General features: G+C 37.5%; 3 protein-coding genes across 4 annotated transcripts; all 3 read left to right on the forward strand.

The window, feature by feature from the left end:
* Positions 1 to 2,416: 2,416 nt before the first annotated feature.
* On the forward strand, positions 2,417 to 3,169 carry LOC147482555 (uncharacterized). The gene has a single exon (XM_086579340.1). It carries the CDS (start codon positions 2,417 to 2,419, stop codon positions 3,167 to 3,169), a length of 753 nt encoding a protein of 250 aa, XP_086435466.1.
* Positions 3,170 to 4,943: 1,774 nt separating this feature from the next.
* Positions 4,944 to 5,372, forward strand: LOC147482556 (uncharacterized). The gene has a single exon (XM_086579341.1). The coding sequence runs from the start codon at positions 4,944 to 4,946 to the stop codon at positions 5,370 to 5,372; it is 429 nt and encodes a 142-aa protein (XP_086435467.1).
* Positions 5,373 to 7,364: 1,992 nt separating this feature from the next.
* On the forward strand, positions 7,365 to 14,726 carry LOC147482557 (FKBP-like peptidyl-prolyl cis-trans isomerase family protein). Of its 2 annotated transcripts, none has more exons than XM_086577610.1 (11): positions 7,365 to 7,524; positions 7,625 to 7,762; positions 8,630 to 8,685; positions 8,786 to 8,841; positions 9,755 to 9,812; positions 10,587 to 10,661; positions 11,481 to 11,570; positions 12,081 to 12,158; positions 13,962 to 14,002; positions 14,134 to 14,240; positions 14,479 to 14,726. In XM_086577610.1, exons 1-10 carry the CDS (start codon positions 7,440 to 7,442, stop codon positions 14,159 to 14,161), a joined length of 705 nt encoding a protein of 234 aa, XP_086433736.1. In that variant the 5' UTR covers positions 7,365 to 7,439; the 3' UTR covers positions 14,162 to 14,240; positions 14,479 to 14,726. The 2 variants fall into 2 exon arrangements, with proteins under 2 accessions (XP_086433736.1, XP_086433735.1); XM_086577609.1 differs by having other exon boundaries at positions 7,382 to 7,524; positions 14,476 to 14,726.
* The last annotated feature ends 4,577 nt before the right edge of the window (positions 14,727 to 19,303 follow it).

The raw sequence follows: 19,303 nt of genomic DNA on the forward strand, positions 1-19,303 counted from the left end.
TGTCTGCTAACATGTACAGAGCTGCTAATATGGACTTTGTAGGACATAAGGCTATTAGAAGTGATTTGCGTTTCCCACACCTTGCTGAGTCTTACTCTTCATCTCAAGGTCCTTACGAGTCTTTTGTTCAAGCTCCTTCCGATCCAGATAACACATGGAGCTATGAGATAGTTACACCTCAGGGAATGTATGTCGCCATACCTATACCTCATGTTGATTAAAGTTATCTTCCGAACCTTGTCCCGGATTTTGACACTCTAGATGAGGTTAGTAATTGGTTTATATTTTGAAACTTGAATTATATTTGGTTTATAGTGATGATTTTTCTTAAAGTTATTGATTTTTTTGTAAGCTACACTTAGAGTGCGATATGCCAAGTCGCAGCTAATAATGTATGGGATGTGCGATTCGTTTATGACTACAACCGACAAATACTATCATTATTTGGTGGCTGAGTGAGAAAAGAAGAAAAGGACACATGATAAAGTCGCGGAGTTAGAAGCGCAGGTGCTAGAAATAACTTTGAGACTAAAGAAAGTTTCAGAAAGTTTTGGGTCTCGATGACGTGGCAAGGCGATTTTGTGTGCGACTAAAGAAAGGAGTGGGTCAACAAAACTATAGGTTCCCTCCTTTTTCTGGTAAGTTTCAAAAGGTGAGTACACAACCTTATCTGTTTCCTTCATCCTTCTTTACCTCTTTTAGCAAGTTTCTCCTTGTTCTTCATCTTGTTCTTTTGGGTTAAGAGTGATTCTAACTACTGGATTACCATAGTGAGTCATGCTTAATCCTTTATAACTTTGTGAAGAGCACCTACTCCCTACATGCGAAACTCTAAGCTTTGACATGATTCTCTTCTTCTAGCGAAGTTGAGGTCCACTTTCAAACTTTTAGTTTCAAATCTAGCAAGAGTAAGATTAAACATGGCTCCTCAGCTCAAGATAAAACTTGGAGTTAGCTGTTCTCAAACACAACCACAAACTTTTCCAGTGGTCAACTAGACTAGATCGAAACAGACATGGATCTAGATGTGATTGATGTACCATAAGACATCCTTGAAGAGGGTTGTGAAAAGTGGAGAGAGCACTTAGTGGGTTTCTTTGTGGACAAGCGTCTACCTTTTCCAGTGGTTAAAAATGTCCTAGAGAGATCTTGGAAAACTAAAGCACATTATGATATTGCTATGGATCATGAGTTGTTCTATTTCAAGTTTAATGATGATGAGGATAGGCAAATGGTTCTAGAAAAAGGGCCTTTTTTTATTGCGGGTAGAGTTTTTATGGTTAGACCATGGACAGAAGACTTAGAAACACAGAGAAAAAGTATGACTACCCTTCCTATTTGGGTAAAGCTGTGGAATGTTCCAAAACAGGTATGGACCAAAGCAGGCATGAGCTTTGTTGGAAGTAGAATAGGGAAACCTCATTGCTGGGATGAGGCGAGTCAAAAAAACTTAAGACTTGATTATGCAAAGATATGTGTGGAAGTGCGGTGGGTACTAAATATCCTGATACAATAAGGCTGAGAATGGGTAGAGGCATAGTTGCTGAAGTTATTGTTGAGTACATGTGGCTCCCAGCTATATGCAGGATCTGCAACAAGCTTGGTCACAAAGAACTGAAATGCCCAAATAAGGAGATTAATGCACGAGATGTAGATGATGTTGCAGTTGAACAAAATATAACAATAGAAGGAAGTGGAGCAGAAACAGTAGAAGCAGTGGCAGAAAGAAGTGGAGCAGGACCAGTAGTAGCAGAAGCTACAAAGAGAGCCACAAGGAATGAAACAACATTACCGACAAGGAACCATGCTATGGAACCTGATGCTACTCCAATGAGAGCAACAAGTGATAGTCTGATGGTTCAAACCTTAACCACAGGAAGTCAGAGGCGTGTGCAAGGAGTAACTAGGATACAAGCTCAAGGAGTCCACACTCGATTCCTATCACCTAGGCAAGAAGAAATAATTGAACAACAACAAGGAGAGCAGAGTGCTGCTCCAAGCAATCCTAGGAATCGGAATAGTAGCAACGCAAATGCAATGGAGGATAGAGTATGGGGCAACAATGAAAGGGTAAGTGAGAGCATGACCATAAAATGCCTTGAGGAGAGGAATCAATTTGTAGCTCTAGGTGATAGTAATGATAAGCTAGAAGATGACATTTCAGAAAAGGAAGATGACTTATTTTCTGATCATGAAATAGATGAGATGTTAAGGACAAACACTTTGCAACCGAGGGTTGTAAGTGGAGTAGAAGCTGGAGTTACTAGCTCTGAGAGCTCAGCGCAACAACGATCAACAAAATCCAAGACTAGAGCCCAGAGAAGAAGGGCTAGGATGAAGTGACATCACCAACTAGAGAGAAGAGAGGTAAGGACAAGAACAGGTCCAAAGGTAGAAAGAAAAAATCCCCAAATACATGGAGGTAAGTCTGAGTGTCTGGAATGTGAGGGGGATGAATCAAACTTCTAAAGCTAAGGAAATAAGGAAGTTTAGTGATAAAAGTAAAGTGTGTTTGCAAGGATTGCTGGAGACAAAAGTAAGACAATGTAATAGTGAGGCAATAAGGAGAGTGTGTTGGCCTTCATGGCAATGCATTCAGAACTATTCAAGTGATGTGAGTGGCAGAATATGGCTTCTATGGGATGACAGAAAGGTTACCATACATAAGCTACAAGAAGGAGCACAATATATACACTGTAGGGTTACTCTTTTGCATAATAGTGTAAATTTTATATTTACTATTGTGTATGCTAGTAATAGCAAAAAGGAGAGATTGAAACTATGGGAAGACCTGCAGCTTATGAGTACCTCTATTAACTCTCCATGGATGCTTATTGGGGATTTTAATAATGTTTTGTATTCACATGAAAGGATTGGTGGTGAACCTGTACACCCTAGGGAAATAGCTCCTTTTGCACGTTTTATTTCACAAGCTAACCTTGATGACCTCAAGTCTACTGGAAGTTTTTTCACTTGGACTAATTATGCTGATGTGAGTAGGAAGTGGTCAAAAATAGATAGAACACTGGTCAATTATCAATGGCTTACAGAGTTTCCAAATTATGTAGTGGAGTTTCATACTCTAGGTGTCTCAGATCATACTCCAATGGTATTGAGTTTGTATGAAAAGGAAAAAGGTTTCTATCCTTTTAGGTTTAGCAACTACTAGGCATTACACCCAGATTTCATGGCAACAGTGCAACTATGTTGGGACTTGAAGATATATGGGGATAGGCTCTATGTCCTTACACAAAAGCTGAAGATTGTAAAGGCTAAGCTGAGGAGTTGGGAAAGACATCATTTGTCTGACTTACAGAAGAGGGTAGACACTACAAGAGTGGATTTACAGGATAATCCAAAAATAGTTACAAGGTGTGCCTCTTAATAACCTTCTGTGTAACAAAGAGAGGGATGCACGATCAAGGCTATGTTTACTACTGGAAATGGAACATGAAGACTATAAGCAGAGACTAGAATGTGACGATATGCTGCAAGGAGATAAATGCAATGCCTATTTCCATAATGCCATCAAAGAAAAGAAAAATAGGAATTTCATCTGGGCTCTAGAGGACCTACAGGGTAACAGGTACCAAGGACAAAAGGAGGTAGGCCAAGCAATAGTTGATTACTATCAAACATTACTTGGAGGCACCAGTGAAGTACAAGGAGAACATCCAGAGTTAGAGGAACTGGAAGTGAGAAATGTCATAGATAGTGAAGCAGCAAAGAAACTGGTAGAGCAATTCACTGAGAGAGAGATACAAGAAGCCTTGTTCTTAATGCAAGATAGTAAATCACCAGGACCAGATGGGTTTAATGTATTCTTTTTTAAGAAAACTTGGTCTATAGTGGGGGAGGAATTCACAAATGCTGTTAAATCAGTATTCATCAACAAGGTGATTCATGGAGGAGTTAATTCTACTTTTTTGTGCAATATTCCAAAAAAGAATAAACCAGCTAGAGTGGATGAGTTTAGACCAATTGCATGTTGCAATGTGGTCTATAAATGTATCTCAAAAGTTTTAAGTAATAGGATGAAGTCAATCATGCCTAAACTTACAGATTTGAACCAGTCAGCCTTTGTTTATGGAAAATCAATTCAGGATAACTTGTTGCTTGCTCATGAACTTCTAAGAGGGTACAATAGGGTACATGGAGCTGCTAGGTGTACTATTAAGATAGACATTCAGAAAGCATACGACTCGGTGGATTAGGATGCAATGGAAACTATTCTGCTAAGATTTAGATTTCCAATGGTATTTGTGGAGTGGATCAGGATGTGCTACACTACGCCAAGTTTCTCTATACTGGTTAATGGCATACCTCAAGGTTACTTTAGAGGTAGGAAAGGGCTTAGACAGGGAGATCCTCTATCTCCCTATCTTTTTGTACTCATCATGGAGATGTTAGGTGGACTACTGAAACAAGCAGTGGACAGGAAAGCCATTGAGTACCTCTCAAGATGTAAGAGGCTATAGCTAGTTCATCTATGTTTTGCAAATGATGTGATGCTTTTTTGCAAAGGTGAAGCTACTTCTATATATGGAGTGAAGGAGACCCTCGAGTCCTTCTCTGCGCTCACAGGACTCAAGCTCAATATAAGTAAAACTACCCTTCTCACTGGTAGTATAAGCCCCTCTTCAAGTACTACTTTGGCAGGAATCTTGGGTGTGAAGCTAGTCACTCCCCCAATCAAGTATCTGGGGTTACCTTTAATAGCATCTAGGTTAGGTGTACAAGACTGTTTGCCATTAGTAGAGATGATTACAACAAGAATTTCAAACTGGAAGAACGTTTTCTTGACTCTTGCAGGAAGGCTACAACTGATACACTCAGTACTAACATCATTTCATAACTACTGGGCAAAGACATTCATCTTGCCTATGGGGGTCATGGACAAGGTGTCCAAGATTACTAATAGGTTCCTGTGAGCTGGTCCTTCTATGGAGAAAAAGATACACAAAGCAAGCCATAATACTATAAGATACAGTAAGAGTGAAGGAGGACTGAATATAGTGGACTCTAAAGTGTGGAATGTTGCAGCATATTGTGGTCTGATTTATAAGATTGCAAGTAAAGATGAAACTCTGTGGGTCAAGTGGATGTGGGAGTACCAGGTGAGAGGCAAAGAGTTCTGGACAATGAAAATTCCTTCAGATTGTTCTTGGGTGTGGAGATCAATTCTCAAGCACAGGGAAGAAGTTGTCAAGTTCATTAAGTATGTGATAGTAAATGGTGAGAATACAAGCCTTTGGCACCAGCCCTGGTGTTCAAAGCAGCTACTGTTAACGAATCCAGAAGCTAAGAGGTTGCTACAATTGCCTGATGAAGCAAAAGTGTCCGAACTGATCAGTGGACAGGCAATGGAATAGTAGAGTACATGATCTTCCAAATGGAGAGCTCAAGAATGCTATTTTGGGTACAGAGATACAGGACATGATGGAACAAGACTTCATAGTGTGGACAGAAACTCCTACAGGACAATTCTCTACAAAATCTGCATACATGACACTCAAGAAAATCAGAGAAAAAGTTAAGTGGTATCGACTTATGCGGGGAAACTTACGGTCCCAAAGCACTCCTTTATAGCATGGCAATCTGTTTAGTGGCAGCCTCTCCACTCGGGATAGGCTTATAAAGAAAAATATTCTTCACCATTCACAAATGTTGCTGTGCATGCGAGGAAAGGGAGAACTCTCACCACCTATTCTTTGATTAGCATACACTAAAAGTAATATGGGCTGAAATCAAAAGAAAGCTTGGACTCAATCCGATGGTGATGGAATCAAATCAAGAGTGGTACTACATTATGAGAGAGACAAGAACAAACTCAACAGGGAGAGAGAGATCATTAGAGCTATGACATGTGCAACAATATACAACATTTGGAATGAGAGAAATAGCGCAGATTCGAGGAGGAAAGAAACATCAAGCTAATCGGTGGTGGTGATGTGATGAAAAAATGAAACTCTACCTACAACAAGTTCTCAAGAGTGTTCTTTGAAACAAACGAAACAAGAAGAATGTTGGACTGCTTGGGTTTGCAACCTGGATGGACTCAACAAACTGTGACTCAATGTCAATGGCAGAAGCCTTTAACCACAATGCTCAACCCTGATGGTACAATGCAACCACAAAGCACAGGATATAGAGGACTGATCAGAGACAAGGATGGTAACGTTCTGATGACATATAATGGGAGCTCTAACAAGAGGTCCATTCTATTCCAAGAACTTCTAGGCATTCTGGAAGGACTAAGAGCAGCATAGATGATAGGCATAGACTGAAGTGAGATAAATTCAGATTCACTGAGGGCTGTCAGTATCATCAATGGAGCAGAAACTAGTCCTTGGTTTTGTAGAAATGTGTGTGCGACCATCAGAAAGCAGATGTCAAAGTTCCAGAAGGTAGAGACAAGTCATATAATCAGAGAAACGAATCGAGCAGTTGACTTCCTTGCCAAGTCATGTAATATGAGTGATCAAACAATTATCTATAGTATAGGACCTTATCCTAAGCTCCTAAGTGAAATATTAGCTGATGATGCTAATGGAGTTGTATACTACATATATTGAAATAGTGCAGGTCGAGGTCTGCCTAACCTCTAATTGATTAAAAAAAAAAAAACATTGCGAGAATCACGGCGAGCCAGTAAATCAAAGAAGAGGCAAGCTAGCGAGGGTTCGAGCGGAAATTAGTTTAGAATTTGTTTTTATGTGTGTTTTGATTTACTTATATGGATTTTGTTTAGTTGAATGAATTGAATCATATTTGTTTAATGAATGAATTTTGTTTAGTTGAATCATATGTGTAGAATGTTGTCTCTATTGTATGAACGAAATAAAAGTTAATGGAATGAAGTGGAGTGAGTTTGTATATGAAAAGAAGAATGAGATTTGTCAGTTTTTGCGTCTGGCAGGTACAGACGGCAGAGTTTCTACTATCCGTCCATTTAATTAAAACGGAATACAGACGACATAGTTTTTACCATCTGTACATAAATAACCAACAGACGACATAAACTATACCGTCCGTCTCCCGGAACTTATTATGACAGCTGCTAGCGAAGGTCTTAACTTTGGCTAGATTTTTGACTCCTTCCAAATTTAAGACTTTTTTAGCATCCCCATTGAAATGACATTTTTGTGTTTGGGGTGTTATATTTGCCTTTAGCAGCCCATATAGCACCCATTGGAATTGCTCTTAGATGAATTTTTAATTGTTTAGAATTTTATTTAGATTAACTTGAAGCCTGCCTAAAGTTACTTAACACACGTAATTCCTGGGCACGAGACATGGTTCGACCAGATTTCAGCAACTTCCAATTATGGGACTAAAGACTTGAAAATGTGGTTGAGATTGTTGGGCCTGTTATCCGAAAGAAACCAAAATGAGTTTAATAAGACTCCCCCTATTTTCTTCCGACTGTATTAACAGCCATGGAGCTCTCTCTTCTTCCACACCCAAAGCACTACTACACTTCACTCCTTCCCAACTCTCTCTCCTTCTCTTCTCCTCAAATAAGTATACTTTCTAAACCCAAAATCACTCTTCTGCTTAACATTCTCTTGTTTCTTTACTTTGTGTACTGATGTAACTAAGAAACTTTTGTTTGTGTTTACAGGAAACATACCCATCAGTAGGAGGAACTTGACAGTTGTGCCCTGTCGATGCTCCTCGGAAGTTTCTTCCACAAATGTTGCTCCCCCTTCTCTCCGGTTCGATGGACGGAGGGCCTTAATGGGATGTTTTCTTGCTGCAGGTTAGTTAGTTGGTTTGTTTTGAATAATGTTTGTGATTGTATTTGATTATAGTTTGTAGATTATATTGACATTGCCGATGTTGGGTTTATAATGTGATGATTTGTGGCTTTTATGTGTGTTGCAAAATGAGTCTTTTGAATTACTAATGTGGGGAAGATTTTAGGGATTTTGTATATGTAAGTTAGAACATAGTATAAATTAGCAGTGTAAGCAATATTACAGTGACGCCTTAACGTCCTGCTAATAGTCTATAACGGACAATATGGACTGATGGGGGAGTCCAATGATTTTCTACAACATTGAGTTCTGAGAAAGCAACTTTTTATACATTCCCCAAGCACTTATTTGTTCAAATGAGACAAACAATCATGGTGTTACACTTGAAGAAGAATGCGAGATACGGAGATTTTTCATTATTTTTCCTCTACATTTGTGTGTTAGAATAGCTAGGTGGATTTAGCATATTTCGATGACTATACTGTAATATACGTGTTGGACGAGCTTGTAAGCAATTTCTAGTTTGTGATTTAAGTGGTGAACTATTTGAGGTTCCATGCTATAAAGAGCTGAGTTGCAACTTAAAGTTGCTATCTGAAGATCTTGATATTTATGTCAGGAATGACAGAAGACTGGGTAGTTGGAAACAATATATAACATAATTCAGTCAGGTCAAATTTGGAGCTAATACAATCTTTTTATTTGTTTCTGTTTGGGACTAGATGAAGTATTGGTGGTGGATTCTATGTATTTCATGTCCCTTTCATGTTTGTGTAGTTACTTTAGGTGTTACTATTTCTTACCTGACTGGCGGATATAACAGTGGAAAATCATTTTTCTGACCTCTGATAATTTATATTTTAATTCAGCTGCTGGCATCTACATATGTGACGTAGCTGGCTCTGTAAGCACTAGTAGAAGAGCTGTAAGATTTGTCTATACTTTTACTCTTTCTACTTCCATTCTCTGCAGTTGAATGCAAATTCCCATATGATCTTATACAGTGATACCTCTTTATTTTGCAGCTTAGAGGGGCGAAGATACCTGAAAGTGAATTTACAACCCTCCCAAATGGCTTGAAGTTAGTGATCCTGCATAGAATTTTATATTTGTCTTGATTCTTTTGTCTGCCTTAGTATAATGAATTTGTGTAGGATGTTAATGGAAATGTCATTCTTTGCAGTCAAAAGCGTCGAACCCTTGTACTAAGCATGCGCTTAGGAGAACTTGGTGTAGCCTAGGTTTATCTCGTCTAGGCCTTTGGTTGTTTAATATCTCGTCCTTTTTTTTTTTTTTCTTAAACCAATGGTTACCTCCTCCTGACGTTTAAGGTTTCAGGTTCATTCATCTGGACCTGCTTAATAAATCATAAAATGGTTGAGTCTTGGGACTGGGTAGGTAGTAAGAGAAGTTTCTGGAGCCAATTCCTGGTGCACTTCATTTGTTTGAGAGTGTTTCTTTCTTTTGGTTCTTTCTAACCTAAATAGGGCACAGAACTGGGGATCAGAACAAAACTTCCAAAAAAAATTAGATACTTAAGTAAGGAAAGAAAAGAAGATATTTGTAGTGACTTTTTATGTGTGAAATTACAATGTAAAATGGAAGACAAGTGGTGAAAAATCAGTTTGAACTAAAAGAAAATAGCTTTTTGAGCAAGCACTGCTGCCATCTTCGTCGCTCTGTTGCTTGCTTTTGTTTTCCATTTCATAGAAAACAAATAACCTTGTCTTTTAAATTTTGGGTCTTTGTAATTCTCTCTCAAATGGGGTATACAATATAAACTCTTAAACTTCCATGTTTCTGAGTACGTAGTACATGGCAGAGGCATTTTGGTCCAAAAATCACGTAGAGTTTAAATTTATGTGGAAAATTCAAAACAATTGTTGTTATGCGTTTGTGTGTGTGTTTTGCTTGAACATTGGGTGTTCCATTACACAGGTTTCATTTAGTCAGTTACATTTGGTTTTCTCTGATGATGGTATCCTTTCAATCAGGTACTATGATTTGAAGGTTGGAGGTGGGACCAAAGCTGTGAAAGGATCACGTGTTGCAGTACGGTTGTGACCCAGTTAAATTTCAACTATATGGTTATAATTTATTACTCAGAAAAGCATTTTGCTAAGTATATAAATCATAGACGTGTTAAACGTAGGACAATAGATTCAATACAACTGTAATAGGGTTCAGCTTTCTCACAATGATCATGCCCAGTCTACATGTCTGAGAAGTCCCAAATGCAACTCCTTACCGTATTGAATTTCTTTGATTAAGTGCTGTGTTGAGTTGGTGTGTCTGTGTGTGTGTGTGGCCTGGGGGGGTGGGGTTGGGGTTGGGGTTGGGGTACTGTCTGCCACTTTGAAGTGGTGGCCTAGCACTCAGACACGTCTGTTCAGATAATCTATCTTGTGTGTAGTCTGAGATCACTATAAAAGCGAGTGAATTCCTTTAATTAAATGGCATTTAGAAAACAGAATAAGTTGGTCCTGAGATGCTAAAACATAAGAGAACTACAGTAAGTAGAAGTTCCCCTTTAGCATATTTGACTGACAAAACATGTTTTTATTTATTTTTTTCTAATAAGTTATGGGATAAGGCAGACCCATACCCTGTACCTTTTAAAAAGCAAAGCATGAAGATTCAATCCTCCCTAAGAGTATGATATTAGAGGAAGATGCAAAATATACAAGTACAAAGAAATAAGCAAAATTTGTTCTTTTAATATGACATTCTTTTCGGTAAATATCATGAAGTTTGTTATTTTTCCTCTGTGTTGCTATCTCTAAAATTTCAAAGTAATGGATTTGGGATGTTTATTGCATATTGTAGATCCATTACGTTGCCAAGTGGAAGGGCATAACCTTTATGACTAGTAGGCAAGGACTTGGAGTTGGTGGTGGAACGGTGAGTAGTGGATTATTACGCTTTACAGCTATCTTAGATTTTGTACACTTAGCTTTATATACATAGAAATGGGCATACTCTTTCCATATGGCAGTGGATGCTATATTATTCACTCATATTTCAAGGTATATGACAGTATTTTCACTCAACCCTAAGTTCATCACCTCCCTTTTTCAGTCTGCGAGATGGTTCCTTGGTAACAAATGAGATATAAAATCCTGGTAGATCTTGGTTATGTAAATAAGGGGTAAGGGTTTGATAACCTTGGTCTGTGAACTTGGCTCCACGTGGTATCGTAGCGCGATTAGCAGAAGTTTAATGGTCAGACTAAAGGACTAAAGCTTAACCGATGTTAGTCTGAGGACTTTAGTTTTCTTGTATTATCTAGTCCCAACATTGTCATTGATAGGGACTTTGGTGCCAGACTACCTACCAAGACAACCAGATCCCCTGAAATCACCTTAGTTTTAGTTCTATGTCGACCAGCAAACCTTTGCTAACTTTTCTGGCGGGGAGCCATCAAAATTGACTAAGTATTCAAATTTTTACCAGAAAGACAAAGCAAGGACTGTGCTTGGTTTCCTTATGGACAGCACAAGACAGACACTGTTTTACCTTTTATGTTCGTTATTCTCGCGCATGACATTAGCAGACTTGTACAGATGGTACTCTCTGGTTTAAAACCACCCTTCCCCCAAAACAAACCAAGGATCTATACTCATAACTTCCATACCTGTCTCTTTTTGGGACTATAAAGATACCCAAATGTATCATGGTAATTGGTCGTTAAGTTGATATAGTTGCACTTTTCTTCTGCAGCCTTACGGATTTGATGTGGGTGATTCTGGAAGAGGTGCTGTACTTAAAGGACTAGATCTGGGTGTTGAAGGGATGCGTGTGGGAGGCCAGGTGAGCTTCTAAATATGGAATCATGGATTACTAATGATTAGATGCTTTCTGGCATAGATCATGTTTAAAAATAAACTTTCTACTATTATATTTTTTAATTTTTATGATCTTGTTGTTTACTTTGTAATTACACATTTACACCTTAAGTTGACATCTCTTGCATATTTGTATCGGTGCCCACTAGTAGATCATTGGAGGATTAATATTCCCCAAGAGGTTGTTAGTGCCAGATCTCTGATTTGGCACAGCCAAGTTGCTATAGTCTTCACAGTGAGACAGCGAAGAGACTAAAAGGAAGCACAGGGTTTTTGCCAATGATTCATGACCACAGTACTTGTCATTTGTGAATCTTGTCAATGTGTATAAGTAAGCTAAATTTACTCTGGTTGATCGATTCATTAGTCTTTGGGAGCATGATTAACACAGAACAATGTTGGTTTCTTATAATTGACATGCCTGGTTTGTACTCTATAGATATATATTCATTTGTGATATGATATACTTCCACAGAGGTTGTTGGTTGTTCCTCCTGAGCTAGCTTATGGAAGTAAAGGAGTCCAGGAGATTCCTCCAAATGCGACAATTGAGGTGAGGTGTATATGATATCCTCTTCTACTAAAATTCCGGTTGCTAGTTTGATTATATATTGGGAGATCTCTCCTTGCCCATTCACGTGCATCCTCATATTGACCTAGTTAGGGAAGGTTGAAAGAAGAGTATATTACCCCTCACCTTGGTATATATAACATTATAACTCTTTTCACCTCTGCAGTGACACTTTTTGTTGCACTGAAACGTGTTGCAGGTGTTCCTTGAATACTCTTTTTCTTTTTCTTTTTTACTCTGATTGGATTCTTCTTTAACAGATAATTGCAATTGGAATGATTTTTTAAGTAGGCATCTTCAAATTTACCAAGTTATAAGTGATAAACTAAATTAACAAGGCAACTATTCTTGTTATCTATTACTCAAAGCCCAACAAGACTCTGGAAAAGCTAATAATAAGTTCGGAATTCTTGGAAGAATCCCTTATTCGTCCTCATTTTTCCGATTTCTTCCCTGTTTGACTTTTTTTTACAGTTTCTTAGTGACAATAGGATTCCAGAAATTAGAGATAATGTTGACCACCCTAATATTTTCTTGTCTAATAAGGAAAACCTTATTCTTCTTTTAGGTTCCTCATAGCGGCCCCCTTTTATCATTTGATTTTGATTCTAACAACTGGCAGTCTATTGACTTTCCGCCCCCATTCCCCCCAAAGTTTTAAGAAGATGGTCGTGGTGGCTAAGTCTTACGGTTGTAGATGATGTTTGTCTTATCACTATTACAAAACGGTGTCCTGATTGGCTCAACAATGTCATCAGGACTGATCGCTACTCTATGTCTCTATGCACTTTTGACTAGCTTCCACTTTCTCTACCAACGTTTCTATTTCATGCTCGAGTGAGAAGGTCTGTTTCTTGTTTGGGCATATGGCTTTGGAAAGTTCCAGGTCCAAAGACAAGGAGAAATATAATCCTCTGTCTGTCAGCTGCTGAGTCTTGGCTTCAAAACTAAATGATATCAAAGATGTTTTGGCCTTGTGAGAGAATTGTCAATTAAGTAGACAAATTTTGAAGGAAAAATGAGTAAAATACGGCTGGAACGAACAAGTTAGATGTCAGTGGTCCTAGGGTTGCAGAAAGGATACCATATCCCTTTCCAATATTGATTTTAAACTTAATGGATTCGGTTTTGAACCTGGCATGTGTATGTTTAGCTAACTCTTATCCTATGGGTGTTTGCAGCACTAACTAGGTCATGACGAGTTTATTAAAGTGTCTAAATAGCTTAGAAGCTTAGTTACGTTGACATGGACCCTTGTATTCGTATCCGACACGGATATGAACTGATTGACACGGCAAAATGTCAAAAGCTGAGGTATATCATATACAACGTCCAACACGGACACGTTGATACTTATCCGACACGGATTAGTTTTAAAATGTGGTGTATCCATGTAACATGGAGTTAGAAGTTGATGGCCAATAATATCCCATATCTTCTTTTATTATTTATTTCGTAACAAGAAATGACATTTTTATATTTCTCGGTTATCAGACTTCGTGTACAAGGTCAAAATGTGAAAGAGCTGTATGTTAAAGAGTGGATTACAGAACCCTTGAACCTATGAATGCAACATTCTAACTTGAAAACTTAGTTCAGTAATTAGCTTAACGTGTAAAATTATCCAGTATGTATTGTTTTCACTAACTTGTCTAAAGTCTATTTAAACACCCTGCTTCCATTCATGTGTTCTGCTACATGAGTGTTCAATATTCCCTTCATTGCTTGTCTAATGTATCCTTGAAGTGAATTGCACGTTTACTGAATTCTACCCTCAATATGCAGGTGGATGTCGAGCTGCTAGCTATCAAGCAAAGCCCATTTGGGTATGTAGTAAGGCTGGGCAGCAAATTTGTGACATTAGCAGCTCTTATTTCTCTCTCCTTTTTTTCAATATTTATCTTTCTCGCCAGTTTCTGCTTTGGCTTAAGGTTTCAATTGTTACTCTGTTATGCAGGACTGGTGTAAAGATTGTTGAAGGATGATGAGGTTGTCTTTTTCACTCCTCAAAGACAAAGGAAAGCCCTTTCCAAAATTGGATTAGTATATATTCACTGCTACTGGGTAAGTGCATCCCCTTTGGTTTCACCTTTCCAAGCAGACTTTTGCCACGCTTTGTCACTGTTTATGTAGTATCCGGATACTAACTTCAATGAAGTGTGTCAAAAACTGAATATCAATGCGCTACTACCCAGCTAGTTCAAAGTTTCCACTCTTTTTCTGGAAATGTTTTGCTCGTTTCTTCGTTTCCATCAATATTTGTTATCATCCGCTGAATGTTATCTTTAATTTGATTCAGTAGATCTGAGCAATAAGTTTCAAAGACATATATAGCATGAAGGCAGGAACAAGGGCATCTCAAGTTGCAAGGTCTACCATCCTATACCATATTTGAAATTGTAATCATGGAATTTGCAATGGCATGTTTTCATTTATGTTGGATGGATTCTGGTTATGAACTAATGATTTGATTGTTATCTATTATTGCAACTTTGTTGTGTTATTGTGGAGAAGCTGCATATATACTAAGTGCTCTTATTCTCAAGGAAACTCTTTATCAGTAGTTTTACCATATCCACAGCATTAAAGCAATACGGCAGAACGCAAATCTACTTGAACCAAGAAAAAGACACTTCCTACAATAACTGCCCTTAAAAACATTCTGCTCTGACAAGTTTACCTGTAATTACATAGCAGATAGCACTAATCTCTGACAACTATGTTAAACGCAAGCGAGATTTCTTTCTCGAGCAAAACATTAATACAACAATCATAAACACCTCGCCCCCATGCGCGCATTGATTTTGGATTTCTTACTATTTAGTCCAGTTATTGATCATTTGATCAAGCAATGCTATCACCCTTTTAAGATTATCACCACCACCATCAGAAACCAAATCACAACCCAAAACCTCATTCAACTCCAAAGCCTCCTTAATCCTAGCTTCCCTCAACAAACTCCTATAAACCCAACTCCTCAACTCACTCCCAACCACCACACCACCTTCCACCATCCTCTTCACAACCATCAAAGCTTCCACAGTCCTGAAACCCCTACACAACCCTCTCACTACTATCCCATACAACATTTCATCCACAACACAATTTGTATCAGGCCTTAAAGCCCACCCAACTATTTTCATCACTTCTTTAAACTTGTGTTTTTTCAAGTAAGAAGTAATAAGTAACTTGGTAAAGTAAATAATATAGGAATGTGAACTTGGGTTGTGGTTGAGCATGTTTAGTAGTGACATGGGTTGGATCATGTTGGGTTCGGTGGTTAAGCTGTCTATTAGGATGGATATGGAAAGTGAATTTAGTGGTGGGTTTGTAAGGAGTACTGTGTCTATTAGGCGTATTGCTTCGTGGAGGTGGTTTGATTCACATAGACGTGGGAGTAGGAGATTTATTTTATCTACTTCTTGTGGTGTTAGATTTTCATTGGTTGTTGTTTGAGATTCTGTTGGTAGTGAGGAATGAGAGAAACTAGAGTTGTTTCTGTTCAAGTGAGAAGAAATAGGTTTTGAATGGGTAAGGAGATTTTTTGTTCTTCTTATCATTTTGGTGAAATTCGTGAAGTTGAATGAAAAAGCATGGAGAGTAGCTTTATGTAGAAAAATATTTGGACTGTCGGCCCAATAGGCCCATTACATATAAATTCAGAGATATGTAATCACTGGGTCTACCACTGTACCACCTTCGTACCAAGAAGGCAAGCAAACAAAATTCCGATCCTCTCCAGCCAGGCAGCCATCCAAGCATGCAAATTCTGCTCAGTTTGGAATACATAGGTAAGGGACAAAATAGTGAGAAGGGCTCCAGAAATGTGACATAGATGGGGCAAGAGGAATGCAAGAAGCTAAGGCACAGACAGCCAGACAGGTTAAAAGTAAGGTAAGCACTAAAAAGGATACATAGACATCTGGTCAATCAGTAGACAATTTCGGCTTAAATACCAATTCAGTGACACAAATTCATCTGCATTCTATCTCTACGTTAAAGCCTTTAACCTCTCCTTCATATGACACTGCTAAATAATCTTTATGCTGCTAAAGAAAATATTTACTTGAAAATAGTCCCACAAGTTAAAGACTTGGGGACTGACATAATGACATAAACAAAAATGTTGATAACTTGGCTGAAAATACCAATGAATTCAAAAAAAAAAAAAAAAAAAAATCGACTTCATTTCACGCCATTTAGCTCTAACGGATCTTTCGATACTTCATACTTCGCTTTCAAAATCCAAACCATAATCCATGATGTGAAGAGAGTTTACATTAAATGCTACTAGCCTTTTGGGCACGCTCATTTGTGAAATTTACCATGAGTTGTATGTTCATACGTACAAAGATTATTGCATATAATTATCCACTATACAATTTTGCTATTTTGCATGTGAACATAGGTAAAGGAGATATAAAAGTTGAATCATGCATAGACAAAATGATGCATAATTGCATAAATGAGAGCTCAATTCGATTAAAAACTCGACTGAAATATACACTCAACCCAATAGACTGATGCGTATATGAAAACTCAATTAAACCAAAAATTTCAAATATAAATAATCGGAACCCGATCTCACTCGCGTTTATAAAATTAACACTAAACTAGGTTTAAAACCCTAATTCCGGTCTTTATTAGCTTAAAACCCATTGACTTTATTAATTACACCTAAAGCCCACCCGATTTTTTGAAATGTGAAATAAAGGTTCCAACTTCGGTAAATTTCAAGTTTAAGTCTTTTCTTTTTGTTTCATTTATTCAAAATGCCCATTTTACCCTTTTCAAGTTTTTCCTCACAAACACCTCTCTTCTCAAAATATATCTTCATCACCACACTCCAACATACACTAGCTGTCGACCTTCACATCTCCCACAATCAAAGTAATCACTTTGCCTCTCCATCTTCTTTTCTCCCCACTCTCTTTTTTTCCTCTAATCGTTCTAAAAAAATGAGTGTTTTTATTATTTATGATTTTGGGTTTCAAAATAACCTTTGAAATTTGGTATTGATTGACTTTTTGGATTTCATTACAAATGAAGCATTTCCCCTTTATGTAGATTAGTTTTATTGCATACTCCTGTGATTTCAAGCGGTTGCTATATATATATATTGATTGTTTAATTTAATATCTGATTTTCTTTACTTTGAATTATTGATATTGTTACTACATACTTTGTAAAGTTATACGTTGAATACATTGTGTAATATTCTAATTGTGTTTTCAAGGTCATTTAACTCATATTGTTTTTGGCACTTGAATAACAATGTTGGTTATGTTATACAGAAAGATAACAAATTGAGAAAATATGTTGTGAAGCTATTTTCTGATTGTGCTTATATAGCTTCTCATCATGAATTTTTGCCTTGTGCTGAAAAGTTGAAGAAACATGGCGGTTTTCATGCAAAAGGTTTTTGACGGATATTAGATTGGAAAATTGGGCAAATGCATACTTTCACGCGGTGCTAGATATGGTAAGATACATGTGCTTTCGACACTAAGCCTGATCGAATGTTTCAATGAATGATATGGATCACTAAAGAGCGCTTCCTGCCTATTATTCCTATGCTTTTTGGAATCATGGAAAAGATGATAGAAATGACTTGGAACAGATTGGAGGAATCTATGAAATGGAATTCCGTTTTATGTCCAAAAATGGAGATAGTACTGGTTAGTAAGGTTGAAGCTATAAGGACTTTGATGGTGGTTAGATCAAATGAAAATCAGTTTCTAGTTCATAGCGACGCCATTCATTCAGTTGATTTAATGAATAGATCATGTACTTGTAACTATTAGCGTGTCGATAATTTCGCTTGCATACATGTTATCGCTTGTATTGGTAGTAAGGGTGATTCCTTTTATAGCTACATTGATGAAGGATATACGATGATCGTCGATTCAGGGCAATGTTACTCACATTCTATCAAACCAGTTTCGAATGGTTCTATGCCAAGACATATGCTTGATTTTCCTACGGTTTATCCGTGTAGTCCGAAGATTGGTCCTGGTAGACTCAAGAAGAAAAAAATTGAAAGCATCGGTGTGATTCGTTTAGTCTGTGATCGTTTTGATGTTCTCGGCAAACCATATTTTTTTTGTTATCTTAATTGAGATTTTTAAGTATGGTCTTCTGACATTTATTAATGAGAAATTGATACTCATTGTATTCTTTTTATTGAATGTTAGATACTCATTTGAGATTATTCGTTAGTCGTTTTTTTTTTCATTTGTTATAATGGAATTTATATCCTGTGAAATTATTTGTGTTGCAATTGTAATTAAGAGTGCAACATTCATGTTGCAGTCATAATTGATAGTGCAACATTCTAATTGATATTGCAACATTCATGTTGCAGTCGTAATTGAGAGTTCAACATTCATGTTGTAGTCGTAATTGATAGTGCAACATTTTAATTGAGAATGCAACATTCATGTTGCAGTCGTAATTGAGAGTGAAACATTCTAATTGACAGTGCAACATTCATGTTGCAGTCGTAATTGAGAGTGTAACATTCTAATTGAAAGTGTAACATTCATGTTGCAGTTGTAATTGAAGGTGCAACATCCATATTGTAGTGGGATGTTGTACAAGAACCATGCGTGAGACTTACTTTTGATGTAATGCATGAGACTTAATGCTAGAACTATGCGTAAGACTTAATGCTATATACACATAAACAAATCTTGGTGGATTTGAACCACCATCCTCTTGGGATTCTTCTCCCAAGCGCTCTACCTTTTTGAGCTAAAGATCCATTCTTTTTATGTTAACTTCATCACGATAATACTTATAGTACATTTGAATCAAAAGTAATAAGTGCACTTTCTATTGTGTATAACCATTAAGTTCTTTAACATTCATATATGAGTACATGTAATCTCAATTATTTGATGTCAATGTAACAGTGCAACATCCATGTTGCAGTAGAGGTGACAGTGCAACATCCATATTGCAGTGGTAATTGACAGTGTAACATTCATATTGCAGTGGTTGTTGCAGTGGTAATTGACAGTGCAATATTCATGTTGCAGTATTAGTTGACAATGGTTGTTGCAGTAGTAATTGACTATGCAACATTCATGTTGTAATGATAATTGACAGTGCAACATCCATGTTGT

This window comes from Coptis chinensis, chromosome 8 (genome assembly GCF_015680905.1).
Source record: "Coptis chinensis isolate HL-2020 chromosome 8, ASM1568090v1, whole genome shotgun sequence".
In the NCBI taxonomy this organism is placed as follows: Eukaryota; Viridiplantae; Streptophyta; class Magnoliopsida; order Ranunculales; family Ranunculaceae; genus Coptis; species Coptis chinensis.